Source organism: Nanorana parkeri, unplaced genomic scaffold, assembly GCF_000935625.1.
Source record: "Nanorana parkeri isolate BGI_ZX_2015 unplaced genomic scaffold, ASM93562v1 scaffold98, whole genome shotgun sequence".
Taxonomy (NCBI): domain Eukaryota; kingdom Metazoa; phylum Chordata; class Amphibia; order Anura; family Dicroglossidae; genus Nanorana; species Nanorana parkeri.
Window position 1 is genome coordinate 630,814 of NW_017306366.1, and position 22,561 is coordinate 653,374.

Sequence of the window (22,561 nt, forward strand, 5' to 3'; positions counted from 1 at the left end):
TTAGAGGGAGGGGGAGCCGGGCGGAAGTACAAGAGTTGCCATGAGGAAGTTGGGCGGTTGCCATGCGGAAGTAGTTCTCGTAGCTGTACGGAAGAGACAGCTGGACTAGTCATGGCCTCTGTGCCCTGTGTGCTCCTCACCAGCTGCGCTGCCGAATTCAATGAAGAGGAGTTGGTGACACGTAAGCTGTTTCCCCTTGTAGGGGTGATGGCGGGTTGGGAAGGGCAGGGGGTGGCTGCCATGATGCTGGAGTCACGTGTTTGTTGTGTCCCCTAGTCAGCTGAGGGGTTTGTGGGAGAGCAGTGACCCCGGGGGCTGATAGAATGCGGGGATGGACGTTATATAACCGGCTGGTAGCTCCTTATTGCGGTGTACACACCTGAGTGCCCTCTGTCTACTCTGAGGTGAGCCAGAGACAGGTCATGGAGAGAGGACAATACAGCCATCAGTAAACCCTCCAACCGAATCAGTGTGCAGCACAGTGCGGTCACATTCACACCACCAGCACCATGCACTGCCCCGGGGTCACTGTGAAGGAAGCGGAGCGGTCTGCAGCATACAGCTCACTGTTTGTTTTTCAAATTGAAGACCGCGGTGTTACACCCCCTTCCTGGCCATTTTTCAGTATTCAGCGCTGCGCTACTTTGACTGACATTTATTCCGTCATGCAACGCTGTACTGACATTCATTTTATAAAAATTTTTGGGGACAGATGGAGCATTCTTTTGGTGGTATTTAATCACCACTGGGGGAGGGGGGGGGGGTCATTTTTTACTATATAATAAAAAAAGTACCGAAAATGTTGAAAACAACCAACCTGTTTTCCCTACATTATGTTATGAAACATTTTATATGAATTAAAATTTTTGGTAAAATATAAAAGACGGGGTCACGTCGGTTAAATAGACACCAAACATGTCAAGCTTTAAAATCGCACGCGCCCGCAAAATTGCGAATAACTTCCATACCTGAAATTGGCCATAGGCGACGCTTTGAAAGCTTTTACCGCTCATCAGTTTAGTGTGAATAGTGATTGATAGCCCTACAATTATTACTCTCACTTCGACGTTCGTGCCGCAATATGTAATGTGTGGCGTATTTACGTTTATATATGTGTGCATGCAGGGACGGGGGACTTAAAGGGTTATTAAACACTCACTTTTTTTCCATATATCTACTGCTAGCAAAACAAAAACAAAAAAAACTTTTTGAAAGGGTTAATACTTACCTGTGTCTTCGCTGCGCACTCCCGCCCGAACATTTTAAGAGTCTCGGGCGGCCGCAAAGGATCTTGGGGCGGGCGCATGCGCAGTTCAGATGTTTGGCTGGAAGACAAAGCGAGACACAGGGTAAGTCTATGGAGCAGCGTGTACCCGCGTGCAGACACCGTGGGACATCAGAGAAGAGGAGGACAGAGGAGTCAGCGCTGGATCGGAGACGCACACCAGCGCTGGAGGGACAGATGAAAAGGACAATGAATACACATCTACTTTAGTTCTCTTTTGGGTCAATGGGGTCAATTCACAAAGCTTATTTTTCTTCATTTCGGCCGTTATTTCATTGATATCGCTTGTTATATAGTTGCTGTTTAGAGGTAGTCAATTCACAAAACTCAATAATGCAATTTACTAATTTTCTTCTGTGACCCAAAAGTCAGCATCTAGTGTTGTCAGAATCCACCCCGCCACCTGATTGACAGCTGGCCCCACCTCTCTAGTGCCTGAGCCAGCTGTGCCTGCCCCCTTCCTTGTCTCTCCCATGAGTGCTTGAGGAACAGAGAGAGGAGGGGGGAAATCCCTGTGGGTAGTGGTGACTTACTGTCACTGCTTTCTGCAGGGAGAAGCCACACGCTGAGCCATCAGCAGTTGTTGATTGGTCAGTTCTAAAGCTGTGGAGCCGGCATTTGACAGCTTCAGTGTCCCACACCAGCTGTAAGTACTGTGTTCAGTTGGAGGATTCTTTGATTCATTTAATTGAGGGGTAGGCGTCCTCGGCACTCCAGCTGTGATAAAACTACAAATCCCAGCATGGATCTGCCTTTGGGAGCCGTGGCTGTCAGAATCGAGCAATGCCCCATTATTATTATTATTATTATTATTATTATACAGGATTTATATAGCGCCAACAGTTTGCGCAGCGCTTCACAATATAAGGAAGACATTACAAGACAAGATGGTAAGGAGGGTCCTGCCCCTGAGGGCTTACAATCTAAAAGGGAGGAGAAGTGATACATGAGGAGGTAGCTGTCTGGGGATGAATTGTTTGAGAAAGTGATAGTTTAGAGGTTAGGTTGAGGTGGGATAGGCTTCCTTGAAGAGATGAGTCTTAAGGGATCGCCTAAAGGCAGTCAGAGCGGGAGATAGACGGACAGGTTGGGGTAGACACTTCCATAGGATGGGAGAGGCTCTAGTGAAGTCCTGGAGGCGAGTATGGGAGGAGTTGATGCAGCTGGAAAGCAGAAGGTCTTTGGAAGAGCAGAGGGGACGGTTAGGGCGATACTTTGAGACCAGGTTTGAGATAGCCGGGGGCAGAGTTATGGATTACTTTGTAAGTGGTTGTTAATATTTTGAATTTTATCCTTTGGGCTATTGGAAGCCAGTGGAGGGATTGGCAGAGGGAGGTTGCAGACACTGAGCGGTTAGTTAGGTGGATGAGTCTAGCAGCTGCATTCATGATAGACTGAAGGGGGGATAGCCTGTGTAGTGGTAGGCCGATGAGTAGGGAGTTGCAATAGTCAAGACGAGATATAACGAGTGGATGAGTAGTTTTGAGGTTTCTTTGGTGCGGAAGGGGTGTATTTTGGAGATGTTACGAAGGTGAAGGTGGCAGGATTTGGATAGTGATTGGATGTGGGGTAGAAACGTGAAGTCCGAGTCAAGGATGACACCTAGGACCTTGGCATGAGGGGAGGGCTGGATAGTTGTGTCATCAATCTCAAGGGAAAAGTTGGGGTAAGGTGCACTGGCGGGAGGAAATGTCATGAGCTCAGTTTTTGAAAGGTTGAGTTTTAGGCCTTGTTCACACCAAATACAGAGCAGATCCGCTCAGGTTTCTGCACACGCAGTGCAGTGGGTTGTGCCGCGTTTTTTGATGCGTTCCGGGCCGTTTTTGGTAAAAATATGCATGCGTTCCATAGCAGGTAAAATAGGGCCTGCTGCAGTTTTTTCACCTGCTCTGGAACTGCACACTGCGATGTGAACTGGAGCAAAAAATACCATAGGAATACATTGGATGCAGTTTTGATCTGGTCTGCAACTGCTCTGCACCTGTTCCGCGCTTGGTGTGATCCAAGTCCTAAAGAAGTGTTGTGACATCCAGGCTGATATGTCAGTTAGTAGATTTGTGACACGCAAGGACACTGAGGGGGAGAGTTGTGGAGTAGAAAGATATATTTAAGTGTCATCGGCATAGAGATGGTATTGGAAGCCATGTGAGGTTATTAACTGACCAAGGGAGGAAGTGTAGATAGAGAAGAGAAGAAGTCCAAGGACAGAGCCTTGGGGGACCCCTACAGAAAGAGTAAGAGGAGGTGAGAGGTTAGATTTGTAGGTGACTCTAAAGGAGCACATAGCTAGGTAGGAGGAGAACAATGAGAGGGCAGAGTCTTGTAAGCCAAGTGACTGGAGTTTTTTTGAGGAGGAGCAGGTGGTCAACAGTGTCAAAAGCAGCAGTAAGGTCTAATAGCAAGAGTACGGAGTAGTGGCCATTGGTGTTAGTAAGTCATTAGTGAGTTCTAGGAGGGCGGTTTCAGTGGAGTGTAGGGGGCGAAAGCCAGACTGTAAGGGATCTAGAAGGTTGTTATCAGCGAGGTGGCAACTCAGGCGGCTGTAGATAAGGCGTTCTAGGCGTTTGGAGGTGAATGGGAGTAAGGAGATTGGTCTGAGATTGTTAAGGTCGGTAGGGTCCATTTGATGTTTTTTTTGGGTATTGGGGTGACCAGGGCATGTTTTAGAGGGGAGGGAAAGATTCCAGTAGAGAGGGAGAGATTGAAAATGGTCTCAATGCTTCTAATGCAATGTAGGTGGGGCCAGCACAAACATCACAGCACCCGGCCTCAGTACTCTTCTCAAGAGCCCTCAACCCTGATGCAAGCAGTGGGCTGACTCTTGGGAAGAGTTATGTAAATCTCAAAATTCCTTGATGGCTGGATCTCAGTTTGCAGAAGTGGGCATTCCTAGGCAGACTGTATTTGCATGTGGCCAGCCCTACGTAAGGTTCACATGTGATGCTACTGCTTCATGATTGAAATCCAATGAATGAAAGGGGTGGGCAGGGGACAGTTAGGCTGGGGAGGAAGGAGCTAGATGATGCTGGATGTCCTTCAGCCAGGAAATGAGGCCGGTTCTATCTGACTTGCTGCAGCTTCTAATGCACAATGTGAGAAGCTCCCAGTGTGCAGTGAAATCAGAGTAAGCCAGTTCAGTCCAGGAGAGAAGCCGGTACAGCTTTGCATTATTGAAGGGAATGCAGCAGAACTAAACTGATTTTGTGAATGCTGACAGGCCGGCTTTTCATGGCAGAAGTGACGGTGTATTTCCTTCTGACATACTGTCAGTATTTTACTTTTTCAATGTACGGTCTTGGTACAATATCAGTATGGAATGACTCTTGCGCAAATGCCAGATCTTCACTGTACGCCTGCTGCAAAGCCTCCTGGCTGGGCAGCTTCTTCTGGAAACTCTCCATTCCCATGAAGAGGCTGTCCAGTGTTGGGACCTATTGGAATAAACAGAGATTTGTCCAGGCCTGTGCAGAAGAAGAAGCTCGGCCAGGAGACTTTTGCTGCAATGTCTGTGCACCTTCTAGCAGGCCACATGGTGAAGATCTGGCAGGAGCGAGGACAGGGGAATAGAAGGCTATCGGAAGGAGGGCAGAGTAAGCAGCGGCCCGGGGAGGGGGAGAGCTGGCAACAGCCAGCCTGCTATTGGCTATTGCAGTTTGAAATGGCCAATAGCAGGTTGGTTATTGCACCAGCCCATTACCTGCTGTATTTCCATTCAGCTGCCCTGTGTTGAATCTTGCCACTGGCAGCTGTCATTCCCGGGCTGAAATTATTCAAGCTCCATGTGCGTACAGTACAATTTTAAAAAAAATGATAAAAAGGTGGGAAAAAGTCATTTTTGGTTTCAGCCTGACCAATTCTGCTGCGGGAGGTGTGTTGCATTGCCATTCAATGGCTCCCCAAACACTCCTCCTACCCACAGTGCGATCAACTGCACTGGAACGCACGGTACCGCAATGCCCTGCGTACCAGTGCAGTGCAATTGAAGAAAAATTAGGGCTGGTATTTGTTTAATTTTTTTTATCCGATTTAATTGAAAAAATAATCGGCCAACTAATCGATTATGAAAATAATCATTACTTGCAGCCCTAAAGCTAATTCCTAAACAATTTATATTTTCCCTCTTATTTGGCTTTGATTCTTTAGCATACAATTCAGAGATATGTGGTCACCTAAATCTTGGCTCTTGCTTCAAATGCCTGACCTCACAATCTGTCACCCAGCCCCTCGGTGTGCATAGCAGCAGTGTAGTAGTTTACATTCCTCATAAATTAAAACTACATTTTTGATAAACCTCTGGCATGACATAATTGCTACACAAGCCACTTGGGCTGGTAAAAATGAACTTTCCCTTTCTGTGTTCAGTGATTTTCTAAGGGCCAGTGAACACAGGCATTTCCAGTTTATTTTGCACAGTGTGGAAAGTATTGATGCATGTGGAATGCACTGTTTTGAAATAAAAATTTGATCTTGCCTGGGTATACTAAGATTTAAGGTGCCCATACACTGTGCGATTGTCATTCGGGAATAGTACACAAATGGTCTTTCGAACGAGATTCGAACAGTTGATGGTACATCATCGATTTTCAGGTTGGACATTTTTTTTCCCCTGACCGAACGAAGATCGATGAATCAGTGGGGATTTCATTCGACAAAAATCTCTGGAACACAGCATATGCACAAAAGGAAATGATTTCCGTCAATTCATCAAAAATTGGTTGGTTAGTATGGCTAACGAACGATTTCTGAAATCGCCATTTGACAATGATTGAAGGGGTATTTGCGCTATAATCGATCGAAGGTTCATGGCTGAAACTAACTTTTCCAACCGAATATCTACCAGTGTATGGCCACCTTTTAACCAGTTGCCGTCCGCCCGTAGTAGAAAAACGGACGGACGGCACTGTCGCATTCGCGGGTTGCCGTCGCCAGACGGCATTTTTTTTCTGCTCGCGCGCGCCCCCTAGCACCAAAAAAAAAAATGAATACTGCTTCCTTTCATCCTGAGGGTGCTCGAAGTCAGGTTACAAGCATCCCCTGCATTCCTAGTTCCATTTGTGGTGAGATACTTTCTAAGGTTGACCGTATACTGGGATCATCATTTTCACTTTGGTGTATCGGGGTAGCAAGTTGAATAGCCACGGACTAGAAACATTCTTCAGTCAGCTTGGGAGATGCCATTTAAAAAAAAAAGTTTTTGTATCTGTTTATTTTAGTGCATAAAGTTTTTAGCGTTTTCTGCATTGTTTCATTTTTAATAAAAATCTTATTTTACACCTGATATTCCAAAAGCTCCCGGTTAAAGTGACATTAATGTCAAAAAAATTTTTCCCTCCCCCCCCCAATATTAATGTCAGCACTTACCTTAAATGATGTCTCTTAATCCGATCTTCTTTTTTCTTTCCTGATGTTTACATCTGTCCCTGCCAGCAAGCGGTGGCTTGCTGGCAGTAGATATATGCAGAAAAAACAGAGGGTTTAGAAACCCTTTAAATCTTAAAAATACATTCAAGTGCCTAACTATTAACAGAAATGTATCTTTATTTGTGTATCACTCGGCTGTAGATCGTCAAATCATCTCTGAATTGGTGCAGACACTGTCCTTCCTTCTGGAGGGTGGCTACTTTTGTTCCCCATGGTCCCTGTGTGTGTTGTAAAGTAGTCACCGCTCCAAGCTCGCTCCTGTGATGGACTACAATCCCAATACAAAATAGTAAACTCAACATGAGATTGTAGGCCATCACGGGAGGCAGCTTGGAGCGGTGGCTACTTTACGGCACACCTGGGGACCTTGGAGAACAAAAGTAATCACCCTCCAGAAGGAAGGAAAGTGTCGGCACCAATTGAGGGCCTGTTCACATCAGCTCCGGTGGGTTGCAACACAATTCGCTGCTGGAACGCACTGGAGTCCATCCAGGCTGGCTTCCTGCTTTCAGGGCTTGAAGGGGGTGTGGCGGTTCATTGAAGTCAATGGAACCACAGCCAAGCCCCCCCGCCCGCGGTGCGATCTCTGCGTAGCACAGCAGTGCCTGCGTTCCTCCGGTCCAGTGCAATCTGAAAAAATGGAGAGAAACGGAGGGCATTCCTGTACCTCGCATTCCGGTGCGGGAGATCGCACTGCGGGCAGGAGGTGTGTCTGCGGTGCCAATTACACGATTGGCACTAACATGCCCCCTCCCGCTCCAGAACACTGTCCTGCTTGATCTATGCGATCCAGTGCCTACCGGGCTTGAACCACACCACAACTCACTGGATATGGTGTGACTGGGCCCTCAGAGATGATTGGAGGATCTACAGCCGAGGGATACACAAATAAGATAAATTTTTGGTAATCGGGTACTGAGATGCATTTTTAAGATTCACTTCCTAAGTGTAGTGTCACTTTAATGAAGTTGATATTTCTTCTGGATTGGTTATCTCTGATACAAAGTGACTGATTTGGGTCTGTAAATTTATTCCACCAGGTGGCTGTCAAAGCTTGCTTTACCGGCCATGTGAGTTTGTCCCGTCTTCTGTTACTGTACAGTTGTAGGCATTGGGTTATTTCTAGCTGATCCCTGTTTGCAATTCTCATATCAGCCATTTGGGATCAATGTTTTTAGATTGCTGATGCTCATATAATTGTACATTGTTGTAACACAATTGCATTCTGCAGAACAATGAGTCGAAGCTACAAAGTCTTATGTAAACAACCACACCAAGACCAAACTGCTGCTTAGCCATGCATGCCTGGTGCCTCCATCCAGATCTACACTCCTCAGTATAGCTTTGTATGCTGGTACAAAAACAGATGTCTGTGACCATACTCGGGGCAAATTCATACAATGAACTTCCATTCTGTTCTTTTGTCTAAAGGTGGCCCTACACTGTTCAAATTTCAGATGGTTTTTGAGGAACCGGACGAAATTTGATGTGTGTCGGCACCCTTTCGGTCGGCGTCCATTGATCAGCTGATCGAAGGAGCTGGCCGGAAAATTTTCGTACAATGGGAGCAGACAGCCAATGAGCTGTCCACTCTCGTTGGGTATTTTGACGGCGACCACTGTCATAATATAATACAATGCAAACAGCAGGATTCCTCAGTCGACACGCTGGTAGTGTTGATGGAGGAATCTGCTCTATTTTTCTCTTTCAACCCGTGGGTTGAACAGGGAAAAATAGATCAATGTATGGCCAGCTTTAAACAAAGAACAGTAAAAGAACTAAAAAGTAGAGGTGCACCGAAATTACATTTTTGAAACTGAAATTTTTTTTTTCTAACTTTTTTGGGCCTTCTGGGAAATACTGGAGGTCTAAACAGATTCCTGATTTTTTTTCCCCTTTTAATATAGAGAAAGAGATTGAGGACTCTGTGTTCTCAATCTCTCATTCTGCAGCCCCTGTTATAAATGAACAGGAATCCCCTGTACTGAGTGTTCCTTCATAACATGAGGACAGAGTATGTTTACTATAACCACAATCGTGAATGAACAATGAGGTGATGTAGATCACTTCCCCTTCATTCATAATTGGGGGACACATTAAACATACTCTGTCCTCAATTATGTACAAACACTCAGCAATCACTGACTGCTTGTACCCGCTCTCCATCCTGACTCGCTGTCACAGGAGGCTGAGTGGTGCGGGGAGGAGAGCTCAGTCTCCTGTGACAGCTGACTCCTCCCCCGCAACACCGGCCCAGCCTTCTGTGACACGCCGGGCGCTCAACGCTCTCCTCCCCCGCACCGCTCAGCCACATGTGACAGTTTCTCTACTCCCTGCTGGACGTTGCACTGTGTCAGAGGGGACAGAGAGCAGTACCCAGCGGGGAGGAGAGAAACCAGGGATGCACTGCAATTTCAGCCAAAAGATGGCATTTTGCCAAAAGTGCCTTTTTCTGCCGATTTATGTTTCGGTGAACGAAATTTCTGTGCATCCCTACTAAAATGGGTGGATTTGATCAAATGCAAAAGGGTCATTTTAAAATTGCCACAGTCAAATGTGGCAAAAAATGCAAATTGGATTGGTTTCAGAGAAGTTGCTGTATTTTGACTGTTTTTATTTCAGTTTGATCTCTTAATAAACTGCATTGAAGATGCTAATTGTGGATGGAATTGCAGTTGGTGGTGGATTCCTTCATCTCTGGTTATTGCTTGCAATGATATTTGCAATTCTTGGTGGCATGAAAGTGGATGACATTGCCTGAAACTTGCCACCTGTATGGCGGCTCTCGTCATCATTAAACCTGGGATTTTACCTTGGCTGGTTAATTATTAGACCAATCGATTGGTCAATACAGTTACCTATTCCCTATTGTACAAAGAAATTATCCGATGAATAGGTATACAACAGCTACATCTGCCACCTTCTCCTCTGCTGAGCATCAAACTGAACTAGGTAATGACATGAATGTGACTTCAAAATAATTCTGTCCAGGACTGCACTGTGTGGGAGTCCAAGCCGATGGCAGAGCAGTTCACTTTCTCTGTGCTGTTCCATGGTGACCACCTATGTATGTATTTTGATCCCTCCCACATATGGTAAATGTCATGTCAGTTGGTCTAAGTCAACTTAAGGGTTTAATTTATAAAACTTCCTATGCTCTATTTAATGAGGCACTGTAACTCCCTCCTCATCGGCCTACCACTACACAGGCGATTCCCCCCTTCAGTCTATTATGAATGCAGCTGCCAGACTCATCCACCTTATCACAACTGCTCAGTGTCTGCAACCTCCCTCTGCCAATCCCTCCACTGGCTTCCACTCGCCCAACAAAATTCAAAATACTAACAACAACATACAAAGCCATCTACAACTCCTCCCCCCGACTACATCTCCGACCTCCTCTCAAAATTATTATTATACAGGATTTATATAGCGCCAACAGTTTGCGTAGCGCTTTACAATTTAATGAAGACATTACAATACAATTTGAGATGGTAAGGAGGGCCCTGCCCCTGAGGGCTTACAATCTAAATGGGATTATTATAATTGGGATAACCGCTATGATAGATTTGTTACATGTTTCTCATTCACATAGCATAACGTTGCTGCTTACATATTAATTACTCTTTTCTGAAAAGTTTTTCTCTATCTGTATATTTCTCTTGGTGGGGGGGGGAGGATTATTTATCATAATTAACCCTGTCTGTACTGTGCCGGCAGATCTCGTTATCAGCTGTAAACTAGATTTGAACACTGTCTGCCCTAACAAAGGGTTACAAATCTAGAAGCATTGTATGTTAATGAGGGAGAAGCTCAGTTTGTCCCTAGTCTTTCTATGGGGACATCCAGAGTTTCCTGTCCTTTTGAAACTGTACAGACACAGTCCAAAGTCCATCTACACACTTCTTACCCTTACCTGGCCATTTACTGGGTCACTGACCTAAAAGCAAGCATGTGCCTATCAGGGGTCTCGTAAAGCAATAAAAAGGTAACAGGGGTTCTAACCTTCACCATTTCAATAAAACGTGTTTACCTTTTCGATACACGTTAACGATAAACTAGCACAAATAAAGCAATCTAAAGGCAATATCAATGGTTGTGAAAGTGGTCACTCTTCCTCTGTCAACAAAAGCTGTTGTCGGGAAAAACTGACAAAAGTCTTTGTTGTGTGATGCTGTGTGCTTACTTCTCGCTCCTCATAAGCCAGGCGGGGAAGGCACATGTTCAAAGCACATTCCTGGGATAACATTTGTTTTGGAGAAGCAGCCTGTCTGAGAAGGCAGCTCTGTGTTTTACGACTGTCTGAGAGGCGTGCTCTGCTCTTTAGTTTGGACGCGTCCAGCACAAAGTCAATAGGAGAAGCTGTAGTGCTCTTGTCATACCTCCCCGAGTCCAATGTCTTTGGAAGCACATGGGGGTCTACTTTTGTGTAGGAGCAATAAGATAAATTATGCCGGCGTACCACTTTGATAAAGACCCTTTTCTTTTTACTGACTGTTTGGGATGTATAGGATCATTTATATAGCAATCCAAATATATATTATTATTATGCAGGATTTATATAGCGCCAACAATTTGCACAGCGCTCTACAATATAAGAAAGACATTACAATCACAATACAATTGAAGATGAGATGGAAAGGAGGGCCCTGCCCCTCAGGGCTTACAATCTAAAAGGGAAGGGCAAGTAATACATGAGGAGGTAGCTGTGTGGGGATGAGTTGTTTGAGAAAGAGTTCAGTGGTTAGTTTGAAGTGTGATAGGCTTCCCTAAAGAGATGAGTCTTTAGTGATTTAGTAATAGCTGGGAGAGCTCTGTCTATATGACTCTACAGGAATTTAAAACCTTGTGACTAAAGCATCTGAAATGCACATTTGTAGTGTTTTCCATCAACACCACAGCCAAAGTAAAGGCAGGATCACAATGTATAGTTCACATGGCATATACTTTTCAAGACAATTGTCTGCTCATCTTTCCATATGCTTGAAATGATTGGGAAAGACGATTTCCGTCAAACTCCTTTTGACCATTCCAAATCAGTGTGTAAGGATGGGACTACATATATTTTTATTTTTGATGATGGTGGTGACCACAAGAAAATATGGAGACTCCGAGTGTTGCTTGTGTTTAGCATCATTCCTTGGGCAGTGGTGTAGTGGTTAGTAGTTCTGCCTGGTCCCTGGTTCGAATCCCAGCCAGGTCACTATCTGCAAGGAGTTTGCATGTTCTCCATGTGCTTGCGTGGGTTTCCTCCGGGTACTCCTTTTTCCTCCCACACTTCAACAACATGCTGGTAGGTTAATTGGCTCCTCTCTAAATTGGCCCTCATATGTACTTATATGAGATAGGGACCTTAGATTGTAAGCTCCTTGAGGGTAGCGACTGATGTGAATGTGCAGTATGTAAAGCGCTGCGTAAATTGTCAGCGCTATATAAATACCTGTAATAATAATAATTACTAATGTAGTTTGTTTGTGGATGATTGCTCTAACTTGAGGGCTCTTTGCTTTATTTGCATGCCACCATAAAGGATAAGTCTGTGGGCCCAAACTAGACCGCAACATAGATACCAAAAGAGTTCTGTAGGTTTTTTATATGTGTTTTTTTTTTTAAAAGAAATCATTGGAACAGACCAGCTTTCTACACTTGTACAAGAGACTGAGGGTGTGAGGCAGTACCCCTGGAGGATAGACAACAAGTACTACACAGCCCTTGTAAATATCTGCATAGTACCCAGCACAACCCAGGTGACCACTCGGGTATTGGAGTCTGTTCAGGCCTTCGTTGTATACTTTGACAGCACCGTGGTAAGTGTTTTAGTTTGGCTATCATTCCAAGCATATAAATGTGTACAGGAAAATATTAAAATGGCGATTTGATGTAGTAATTTATATTGGAGCTGACAAATGAATGTAAACTTCAAGAGTCTGTCTGTCCAACCCAGGATCCTACAGACACTGTGAGGCAGCTCGGTGATATGTGGATGAACAGAAGAGGGTGTGAGGTACACACTTTCTGCCTTTTCTACCATGCTCAGAAATTGTCTTAACTTGCTGGACAACAATCTAAGCATTGGTTGACCGAGGGTAACAGATGCTGGGACAGTTCAACTGAGCAGTTAACCCTTCACACACACTAGCCACCACCACATGTTTTAATGGAAATATGCACCTTTCACAGCCTTGGTGCCCAACAGCTGGAGCTCTGTGTATGATCTGACGTGTGCTGGGCTTGGTCTGCCACCCATTGAGCATTAGAGCAGCACCAGGATGCAGGGCACTGAAATGCTCTCTGCTTTCCAGCTCCTAGCACTGAAATAAATTGTAATGTCAGGCAGAGGCATCTCTTCCCGAGAGTACAAGTAAAGTCTCGTCTTCAATGCTTGAGAGTGGCGCAGAAGTGTATGATTAGGTAAGTGTCCACCAATGTTAAGGTGGTTACATTTTACTGCCACTGAGCACCAGTGCGGCACAGCACTAATCCTGGGGGTTACTATTATCGCCACTGACCGCAGTGATGGCCTTATTTTACTCCCACTTTCTCTTCAGTGTACATTGTGGTATACTGCAAACAAAATGCAGCAGGACCTGCAAGTACATTGACAGCCCTTTTATTTTAATAGGACTGCTTACTTTGACGCAGTGAACCTCAGTGCACAAAAGCACACTGCTATTGTGCGTCCCTCTTAAGTGTCAAGGGATGCATTTGAGGGCCTCTGTTATTTTTAAGTTGACCACCATTGGATTACACCATCCGCTATTGGGGTTCTGACCTTTTTAAAAATGTCTAACACTTGCCAAACCCAGACAGTAGTGTAACAGATATAACATTTCAATAATGTCTTCACAAAGGTAGAGTTCCTTGATTTGTAGTTGGTACATTCAGAGATGCAGGTAATCTGAATCAATGATTTTTAAATATTGTTTAATGAAAATAAATATGGTGCAGGATTATTATTTGTGTCTTCCGTGATTAGTCCAGTACTATACTATTTAAAGTAGATATTTAGGAATTTTAAACAATCTGTTTCATCAACTGATAGAGTTATGAATCCTATATGTCTGTCCCATTAAACAGAAGTCTAACCATTGCCACATATACAATCCTAGCAGTCTGATATTATTTTCTCCGTTTATACATTTGCTGCAGAGTAGCTTCCAGTATAAGTGTCTCTTGTTGGGAAACCAATCCTTTACAATTGTAAGTGAATGTATTTCTTGTAGCATTGCCCAGTCAGTCTTACGATTTAGAGATGTGCATTAGCCAAGTTACTGTCTTCAGGGCTATAATTTTGGTGGTGCCCAAACTGTATAGTACAAGCTAGTGTTTTAGGCAGACGTTGGCCACACCCTTCAGTCAAGTTATGACTTCATTAGAATACTGATAAAATAACTACTTGAATATTTCTTTACATTATCTTCTATGATCTCATTGCACAACTGAAAGTGGCAAAGAATGTCCTGTGAGCCACTTGGACTTTATTGACCAGTATAGTCATCGGATCATGTTTCCAGGTACTGGGAGGCGGGGGGAGAAGAGTTTAGGCAGTGTACAATAGAGGAGAGCACAAGGGAGAGCATAGCAGGCCTATGGTGCACTTTTATAATCCAGTAAACAGGAAAACTACTTTTATAATCTCAGGTGACACAGGAAAATTCAGTAGTAAATTGGGGTGTCTGCATCCTGGCTATGTTTTGGGCCAAAAAAATCATAGGAATGTCTCAACAGAAATGCAGCTGTGTATTAAGCTGTTTGGCTGGAGTTCTGGTTTTGTAGTGTTTAACCAAAACATATTTCCTGACAGAAATCTGGTCTGGAGAAGGTGTCTCCATGGCTTCCATTACTGGAAGATTGGATGCTTGATGTCATGATCTTAGTGTGTGACCGGGTGTCTGATACTGGTGAGACTTTTCTATTTGTGTGTGTTCATAACTTGGTCCCTCCAGACCTCTGTCCACCTTGTGCAATAATACTGTGCTCCGAGTTTTTGGCCATAACTGTGCTCATATTGCAGGTGTGAGCCGGCAGACGGCACAGGAGTGGTGTATCCAACATGGGTTTGAGCTGGTGGAGCTGAACCCGGAGGAGCTGCCAGATGAAGATGGTAATGTCAATCTTTAAGTAGAAATTCCTCTTCAATTGAGAAGTTTCAGAAAGTATTCATTCTTTTGTTCTCTGTCACTGTAGATGATTTCCCAGAATCCATTGGTGTTACCCGAATAGTACAGGCTTTAAATGCTAATGTGTGGTCTAATGTGGAAATGAAGAATGGTGAGTCCCGAAACTTTTTATGGATCATTGGAATTTCTCATTTACGTGTACTGGGTTTTTGTTTTATTATATTAGGTCAGTTGTTATTGTTAAAAGTTTGTGATTTATGTTTGTTACATTAAAGCATATCTAAGGTCTAATGGGCCTATTTATAGTGGAGAGCAGATATCAGTATCCACTGGACACCACAGTGTTTACTGTACGCCATATTATTTCTTTATAAATGTAGGGCTGCATCAAATGATTATTTTCATAGTCGATTAGTTGGGCGATTTATTTTTTCGATCAATCGGCTAAAAAAAAAAAGTACCATCCTTTTAATTTAAAATCACAAACATAAAGTTTGCTTGTGAATAAAACTGCATGCACAATTTTTTGCAATCGCACTGAAACGCGCAGCATTGCAGTAACGTGCATTCCAGTGCAGGTGATCACACTGTGGTTGGGGGGCATGTTTGGGGTGCCAATGAAATGAATGGCACTGCAACACACCTCCCCACAGCAGAATGTGTCGGGCTGAAACCAAAAATGACTTTTTTTCCACCTTTTTATAATTATTGAAAAAAAATTGTATTGTAAGCACAAGGTGCTTGAACAGTTTCAGCCCGGGAATGACAGCTGCCAGTGGCAGGATTCTGCAGACGGCAACTAAATGTAAATTAGCAGGTAGTGGGCGGGTGCAATAGCCAGCCTGCTATTGGCCTTTTCAAATTGCAATAGACTGGCTATTGCACCCGCCCACTGCTTGCTTAGCCCTCCTCACAGGATGGAGGAGAGAGCTAGGGGGATCCCACCAACTAATCCATAATGACAACTATTCTCACTCTCCAACTATTATCAATTAATCGATTAGTTGGTTGCAGCCCCAGATAAATGTAAACTATTAACTTTCCCATGGGTTGCTCAGCAGCATAACCCAAAATGCAATATGCTGTGCAAAAAATACATTGTAAAGATCATATTAAAAATGTATCTTGACTTTCCAGATGCATCTTGAGTAATTGATCTCATCAGACGTTATTCCCTAATATGTCCAGCAAGCCATTGGCTTCCTTCTGTAATCTGTCAGGCACTCCATTGGCTTCCTCCTGTATTCTGTCCAGCCCACGATTGCCCTCATCCTCTAATCTCTCCAGCCTACGGTTGGCTTCCTCCTCTAAACTGATCGGCGCTTGATTGACTTGCTCCTATAATCTGACCCGCCTATGATTGGCTTTCTCCCCTAATCTGTTTAGACCTCGGTTTGGCTTCCTCCATGAATCTGTCCAGCCCTATGTTGGCTGAAAGGATTAGGGAAAGGGGACCTAATGGCATCACTTTCCTAATGCATCTAAACGCTTTAAGCATCTTGTTTCCAACTTTTTTTTATATGAATCTTCAAAAACAATTTTTTTTTCTTCAAATTCTGTATTTCAGGAGGTGCTGTGGGGCAAACAATGAGATGGTGCAAAGTTTACCTTTTTTAAAGTTTTTAGGTCTATTCTAAAGATTAGTAAATCTCTTTCCCAATCTAAGTGACAAAGTAGATCACTGAATTTTTCCATCTCACCACAGGAAAGCAAAGGGCCTCTCTGCATTGCTGTTCAGATGTAACGGTGGACTATAGAAACCATTTAAAAAAAACAAAAATAAATAATAATATAGCTAGTCCAGTTGCCTTGACTTATTTTTTTACAGATATACCATGACCTAGATGAGATGAATGAGAACCTTCACAGACATTTAGGGTGGTACATGAGATGAACCAGTTAATGTAATTGGTTACTAATGACAACTGCTTCACTTTTGGTTTAGTTGTGTGTCAGCTTTTGTAATTCAGTTCTACTGAGTAAATGATTATTGTCACGAAAGCAGAAGTGCAGAATTCAATGCAAAGAGCCCTCCTTCCCCAGCTAACATCTATCTGACGTGGTGATGGCCACTGTCCCCCAGAGATTTATGGGACTAACCAGCACTCTGTACAGTAAAGTGAGCGGAAATACAGTAGACTTTGTTTACTCAGACTGGAGTTTACTTTTTTCTTTGATGGTGAGATTTAATTGCTGTTGAAAACATACTCTCTATAGGTCTAATGTGCTTATAACAGTCAATTGCAGGATATGATATCACATTCCATGTATACAGAGGATAACTACAGGGAGTGTTTCCAGATTATTCTATGAAACCGCTTTCATAATATAAATCTATAGAACTGTCTTGCAGATCCTCTGACCTTACTTTCAGGATTGTCCATGTGTTTGCCAGCCTGGCATGCATTCTGCTTTCTGACATACTGAATGGTAAATGGTGTCTATGTAATTCCAGAACAGTCTTATGGGCTCTTCAGCTCCTTGGCAGCAGTAAACCATAGCACAGAGAGCAGCGGAGATTCACAGGATAACGTGAGTGGGTATCTTCCTTCTGTCCTAGGGTTACAATGGCAGCTGTGTGTGCTGAGGAATGATCCACAACAGATACATTGTCATGTTGTATTGTGAAGCATTTTCCAGAGCAGGAACTGCATGACATGAGCAAAACTATTGTTGATTTGCTATAACTGAAATGGGGGTCCATCAAAAATCAAACACCACTCATCTGTCAGATACAATATCTAATGTGTACGCTCTGCTATGAACAAACCCTAAACAATGTACCATTACCAAGCAATTATTACACCTGTGTGTTCTAGATATCACTGTGCTACTTTACCGTTGAGGTTCTCATGCAGGTCTCTAAATATCCAATATGCTGTTTATATTTACAGTAAATAGCATTGCTTATAAACCGGTAAAATCTTTTGTTTTCTGTGCATGCAGAAAGGTTCTTTCAGGTTCCCAAATGCTATAAAATGACGTTTGGGAGAAGAGGTTCCAGTTTGCCATTTTACATTTCTTACTTGAAATATAAGACTGTCAAAGTTTTGGACAGTTTGTATTGTTTTATTCCATTTCTCTGCCCTCTTTCCCCTCAATGTTGTATCCAGCGCTGGTATGTACTGCAATGAGGGTTGCAGGTACATACAGTACACACTCTGCAGGTATAAAGTGCGGGTATCTAGAGGTGTTTGCACACACTTGGATTTGCTTCCATTTTCCCTTTTATACCTGAATGTTGGTTTGTTGTGATCGGGTAAAACTTTGGCACCTCTGGCTGTGACGGAGTTTGCCTTCCTCCTCCTGTCATTGACTTTGGTTAGTGAGGCAGCCAATCAGAATGATGGGACAATAGAGATGTGTGTGAGGGCCTACCCTCACCTACCTTACAAAGACGTGCCAGGGCTTTGCCTTTTCGGAGCGGCCCGGCAATCGAGCTTAGAGGGTGCAATAAAACTGCTGAAGGTATACGTCACTACAATGTATACCTGCCAACAGCTTCATTCCTTTATTTAAGTGACAGAGTTACTTTAGAGCGGAGGTTTTTTTTGTTTCTAATGATTTTTTAAAGTGTTAATGCATGAGTGGTTATAGCATATATTTTGTTTGTAAAGCATTTTAATATGCATTTCATATATTCAGTCATTTGTTGTTGTTTTGCCCTTTTTGGTGGTGATTGTTGTGTTTTCGGTAGTGTAACAATAGCCGTCATGTCTAAAAAAAACAAAAAGAAAAACGGAAAGAGGTAAAAAGTTAAGGTGATGCCCATGACAACTAGTAGTAGTGTCCTCTAACCTCCGCTCAGGGCTCATTCACACCTAAGCTGTTTGTCGCTCATCGAATGGTGCGACAAACCGCTCAACACCAGTAATCCCAATCATTTCTCTCGCCCCTGTGCATGTGTCAGTGTTTTGTCGCAGGCAGGAGTATGTCTGTCGCACGAAATAGTAAATCCGCTACTTTGGGGCAGATTTCAGCTCGTTTTATCCCATAGACTCGATAAAAAAATGCGCATTGTGATTCTTTTTACGTGCATTTTGCACATTGACATGAATGTGCCAGAATCTGCTCACAAAAAACACAACTTAATATATGCACGTAAAATGCGCGTCATAGGTGTCACCTAGGTGTGAATCCAGCCAAAAAGAACTGACAGCTGGGATTGGGTTGCTGTGAAGATCCTCTCCATCTTTCCTTCAGTTCTTATACAGGAAACAACAAAACATAGAAGCCCGATGGCAGAAAAAGACCAAATGGTCCATCAAGCCATAGACCTATGTTCATTGCAAGCATGCAAAGTCTGTTCCGCATGAGCTGCCATTGGTTTACTTTCATGTTATTAATAGATTTGCTTCTGATTTATTGCTTTTGGTTGGTAAATGTAGTTATATACAATACTGTATCCTATAATAAATCTATAAAATGAATGGTTTTGTTAAAGAGGATTTCTGTACTTTTATATGGCAAATTTGGGTTTTTAAAGCTTAGGCTGTTTCTAAAAGTTTATACATTTGTGGTCCACTGACCTCTGCTCATACTGAGCTCCATACTGAGCCTTCCCCAATTCTGTACAAGTATCTTCCACCAAAATTCTGACTCATGAAATAATGTTCCACAAAAAGAAAAAACAACCAACAATCTTTCCGGGGTTGCTTACGGTAATTCCCTTTTATTGATCTGGTTTAAAACATGAAAATGTGAGTTTCACTGAGCAACTGTCCAAAATTCTGGCTTATGAATAGAGCAGCACAGACACCTAATCCATCAAGGGGTTGGCAGTCCAAAAACAATTGGCATATCATTTTGTTTAGAAATACTGTATATACATCTCCTGCATTGTCCGTTATATACAGCCTGGTGTTTTGGTGTAAAATAACAAAACGATAGGTATGTCTCAATGTTGCCATGTAATAATTGTTCGTTTTGAAGGAGCAAATTGTTGGAATCGGGGGTGAGGAGCAGGAAATCATTGTATACCATCACATCTAAATCTATAGAAAAGATATAACATTAAACACAGATTTGTATTAAATCTGACATCTGTGTTAATGGTTTTTAACCTCCCTCTCTACTTCTAACTAAAGTTAATCATTTCCTATGGCCAACTACCATAATCATTTTCTGTCTCTCAGGTCTCTGTGTCCAGTGGAGGGGCTGCAGTGCATCCTGTGGATCCAGGACGAGGTGGCGATTCTGGAAGTCATTGCGATTCTCAGATTGACTCTGTTGTAGGTGAGTGTTGGTGCTGCAAAACTATATCCGGTGTCTGATGTCATATCTGCCGGCTGGCCTGCCTTACTGCTCCCTACACAGAAATAAACTGTTCTTTAGGGAAGCCATTCTCGTTATTGGAAATTGAGGTTCTATAAATCTGTAACTAGTCATTAAAGCGGACCTTTACCCCCTTTGACTAAAAATCACATCAGCATACAGCTCTACATCCTGATATGAAATCATCGTACATTTATTAGCTAAACAAACATATTTCTTTTACTTACAATTTCTTTTTTTTCTACTTCCTGGTCCTCTTTGCCAAAATGATATCATGTGCCAAAGCGTTGCATCCTGGGAAGGTTACATCAGCAGAGCATTGCTGGGAAATCGCGTCTGTAATCTCATGATCTTAGGGAAAGGCATTTTCCTCCCCTGAGATGATGTGCATGGTCACATGTCCTAGTCACATGTGCCAGAGTTCCAGGAAGTAATAGGCGATCTGGTAAGCTGCCCTTAGTAAACATGGCCACTGTCAGGGGAAGAAAAAAGGAATGCAAAGAATACAAAGCCGGCAATTATCTAGAAGTATCTGTTTGAAGGTTGTCATTACTAAACATTTCTAAAGGTGTGCTTGTTGTTATTTTAAAGAGGGTGAAGGTTCGCTTTAACTGCATACAACTTTCAGACATTTACCAGAAATGGACAGTTCACATCCTGAGGGAGAAATTTTCCTGCAATTCTCTATCCAAAGTATTATATGTTTAAATGACTTGTTATGAAGGTGGATGATGTTTGGGTGTCATGATTATCCTTCTTTTACTATGTGTTGAGTCGCTGGCATGGAAAAACATGTGGATGTCCGTTGTCACTTCATGGTTGTTCCAGGATAGTGGTAGCCCCCTTATTTCATTATTAAGAAGTTCCGTTTAACTTCAAATAATTGGAAAATAACTGCACTCGGATTATTCAGAGTATCCCATATCCAGAAGGAATACACTCATGTTGTATATTTTCTATTGGTTGCTATGAGCAGATAGTTGTAGAAGTGTGATGTTACTCATGTCAGTGATTCCAGTACGGAGCCGCCTATTGCAGGTCCGACAATGTCATTCCTGCCTGTCATTACCACCAAGTTCTTCTACAAAGATAATGTGCTAATAATGGCAGAAGCACAACACAAACATCTTCTGGGCATTATTGAACATTACAAATATTAAACCTCAGGCAGTTTCTGGCTTTTCTTGCCGGAGACGAATGATGGTGAAAAGAGATTCTTATGAATTTCTGCGCCCTCGTATGGCGATATTTGTGATGGGGAAAATGATATATTGAAGGTGGATGCTGGGCGATTATTTTGTTGTCGTTGATCCTATGAAACTGTTTTTAAAGACCATCTTCAAATAAAATCTGTAATTAGGATACTATTTGAATTGAATACAATTTTATATAGAAGAGATGTAAGATGTCCACGTCAGCCATGGTGACCTGTTCACAAAGGAGCAAAGTTAAATTATTATGCCCTTTATTTTCTTTTTCTTTTTTTTTTTTTCTTTTGCTGCTTTTTTTAATTTCTTTTTTGTTTCAGAATTCCTCTAACACTGAGCTACATTTCCAAAAGACACTTTACTATTTTTCAATTTGGTTGAATTATGAATTGCACAGAGCTTTAAAAATATATGGTTATAAAACCCAACAAGTTCCTTTTTAAAACTATTAAAGAAATTCAAAGCTGAGCCACTGTGTAGCATCTTTATAAACAGACTTGGTTTTTATGCCCTGTGGAAATGTAAGCTCCAAATTTGCTATATCAGATAATTTGCAGATCACATAAGGAACACTTACATTCTGGCTTAGACTGGGCTTACACCTAAAATTCACACGTTAAAGCACACTGAGGGGGATTTGCAGTGCAGCCAATCAACTTCTCTCTCTCATTTTCAAATCTTACCTGCGCAAACTGAAGAGAGAAGCTGATTGGTTGCCATGAGCAACTGCTCCAGATTCTGTTGCTCCAGTTTTAATAAATTCCCCTCATTTGTTTTTTTATTGTGCTACAGGGCATGTATAGAGGGTTTGTACATATTTTTTTTTTTTGTGTGCTTTTAACCAGTTGACATCCGCGGTGTTAAACCCCCTTCCCATCCAGGCCATTTTTCAGTGTTCAGCGCTGCGGTACTTTGACTGACATTTATTCCGTCATGCAACGCTGTACTGAAATGAATTTTATACCCTTTTTTGGGGACAGATAGAGCTTTCTTTTGGTGGTATTTATTCACCACTGGGGGTTTTATTTTTTAATATATTAAGGAAAAACTACAGAAGACACCAAACATGTCAAGCCTTAAATTGCGCATGCGCGCGAAACCTCAAAAAAACTACATTACCCAATTTGGCCAAAGGCGACGCATTAAAAGCTGTTACCGCTCATCAGTTTAGTGTTATCAGTGATTGATGGCCCTAAAATGATTGCTCTCACTGCGACGTTCGCGACGATATGTAACATGTGTAGCGCAATTGT

General features: G+C 42.7%; 1 protein-coding gene across 1 annotated transcript in view; it reads left to right on the plus strand.

Moving 5' to 3' along the window:
• Positions 1 to 31: 31 nt before the first annotated feature.
• AAGAB (alpha- and gamma-adaptin binding protein) overlaps positions 32 to 22,561 on the plus strand; it is a 27,803-nt gene continuing 5,273 nt past the window's right edge. The window contains exons 1-7 of the mRNA XM_018552830.1: positions 32 to 181; positions 12,323 to 12,513; positions 14,511 to 14,607; positions 14,721 to 14,810; positions 14,894 to 14,977; positions 17,282 to 17,358; positions 19,962 to 20,061. Of these exons, the coding sequence (XP_018408332.1) occupies positions 112 to 181; positions 12,323 to 12,513; positions 14,511 to 14,607; positions 14,721 to 14,810; positions 14,894 to 14,977; positions 17,282 to 17,358; positions 19,962 to 20,061 (709 nt within the window). The 5' untranslated portion in view covers positions 32 to 111. The remainder of the gene's footprint in view (positions 182 to 12,322; positions 12,514 to 14,510; positions 14,608 to 14,720; positions 14,811 to 14,893; positions 14,978 to 17,281; positions 17,359 to 19,961; positions 20,062 to 22,561) is intronic.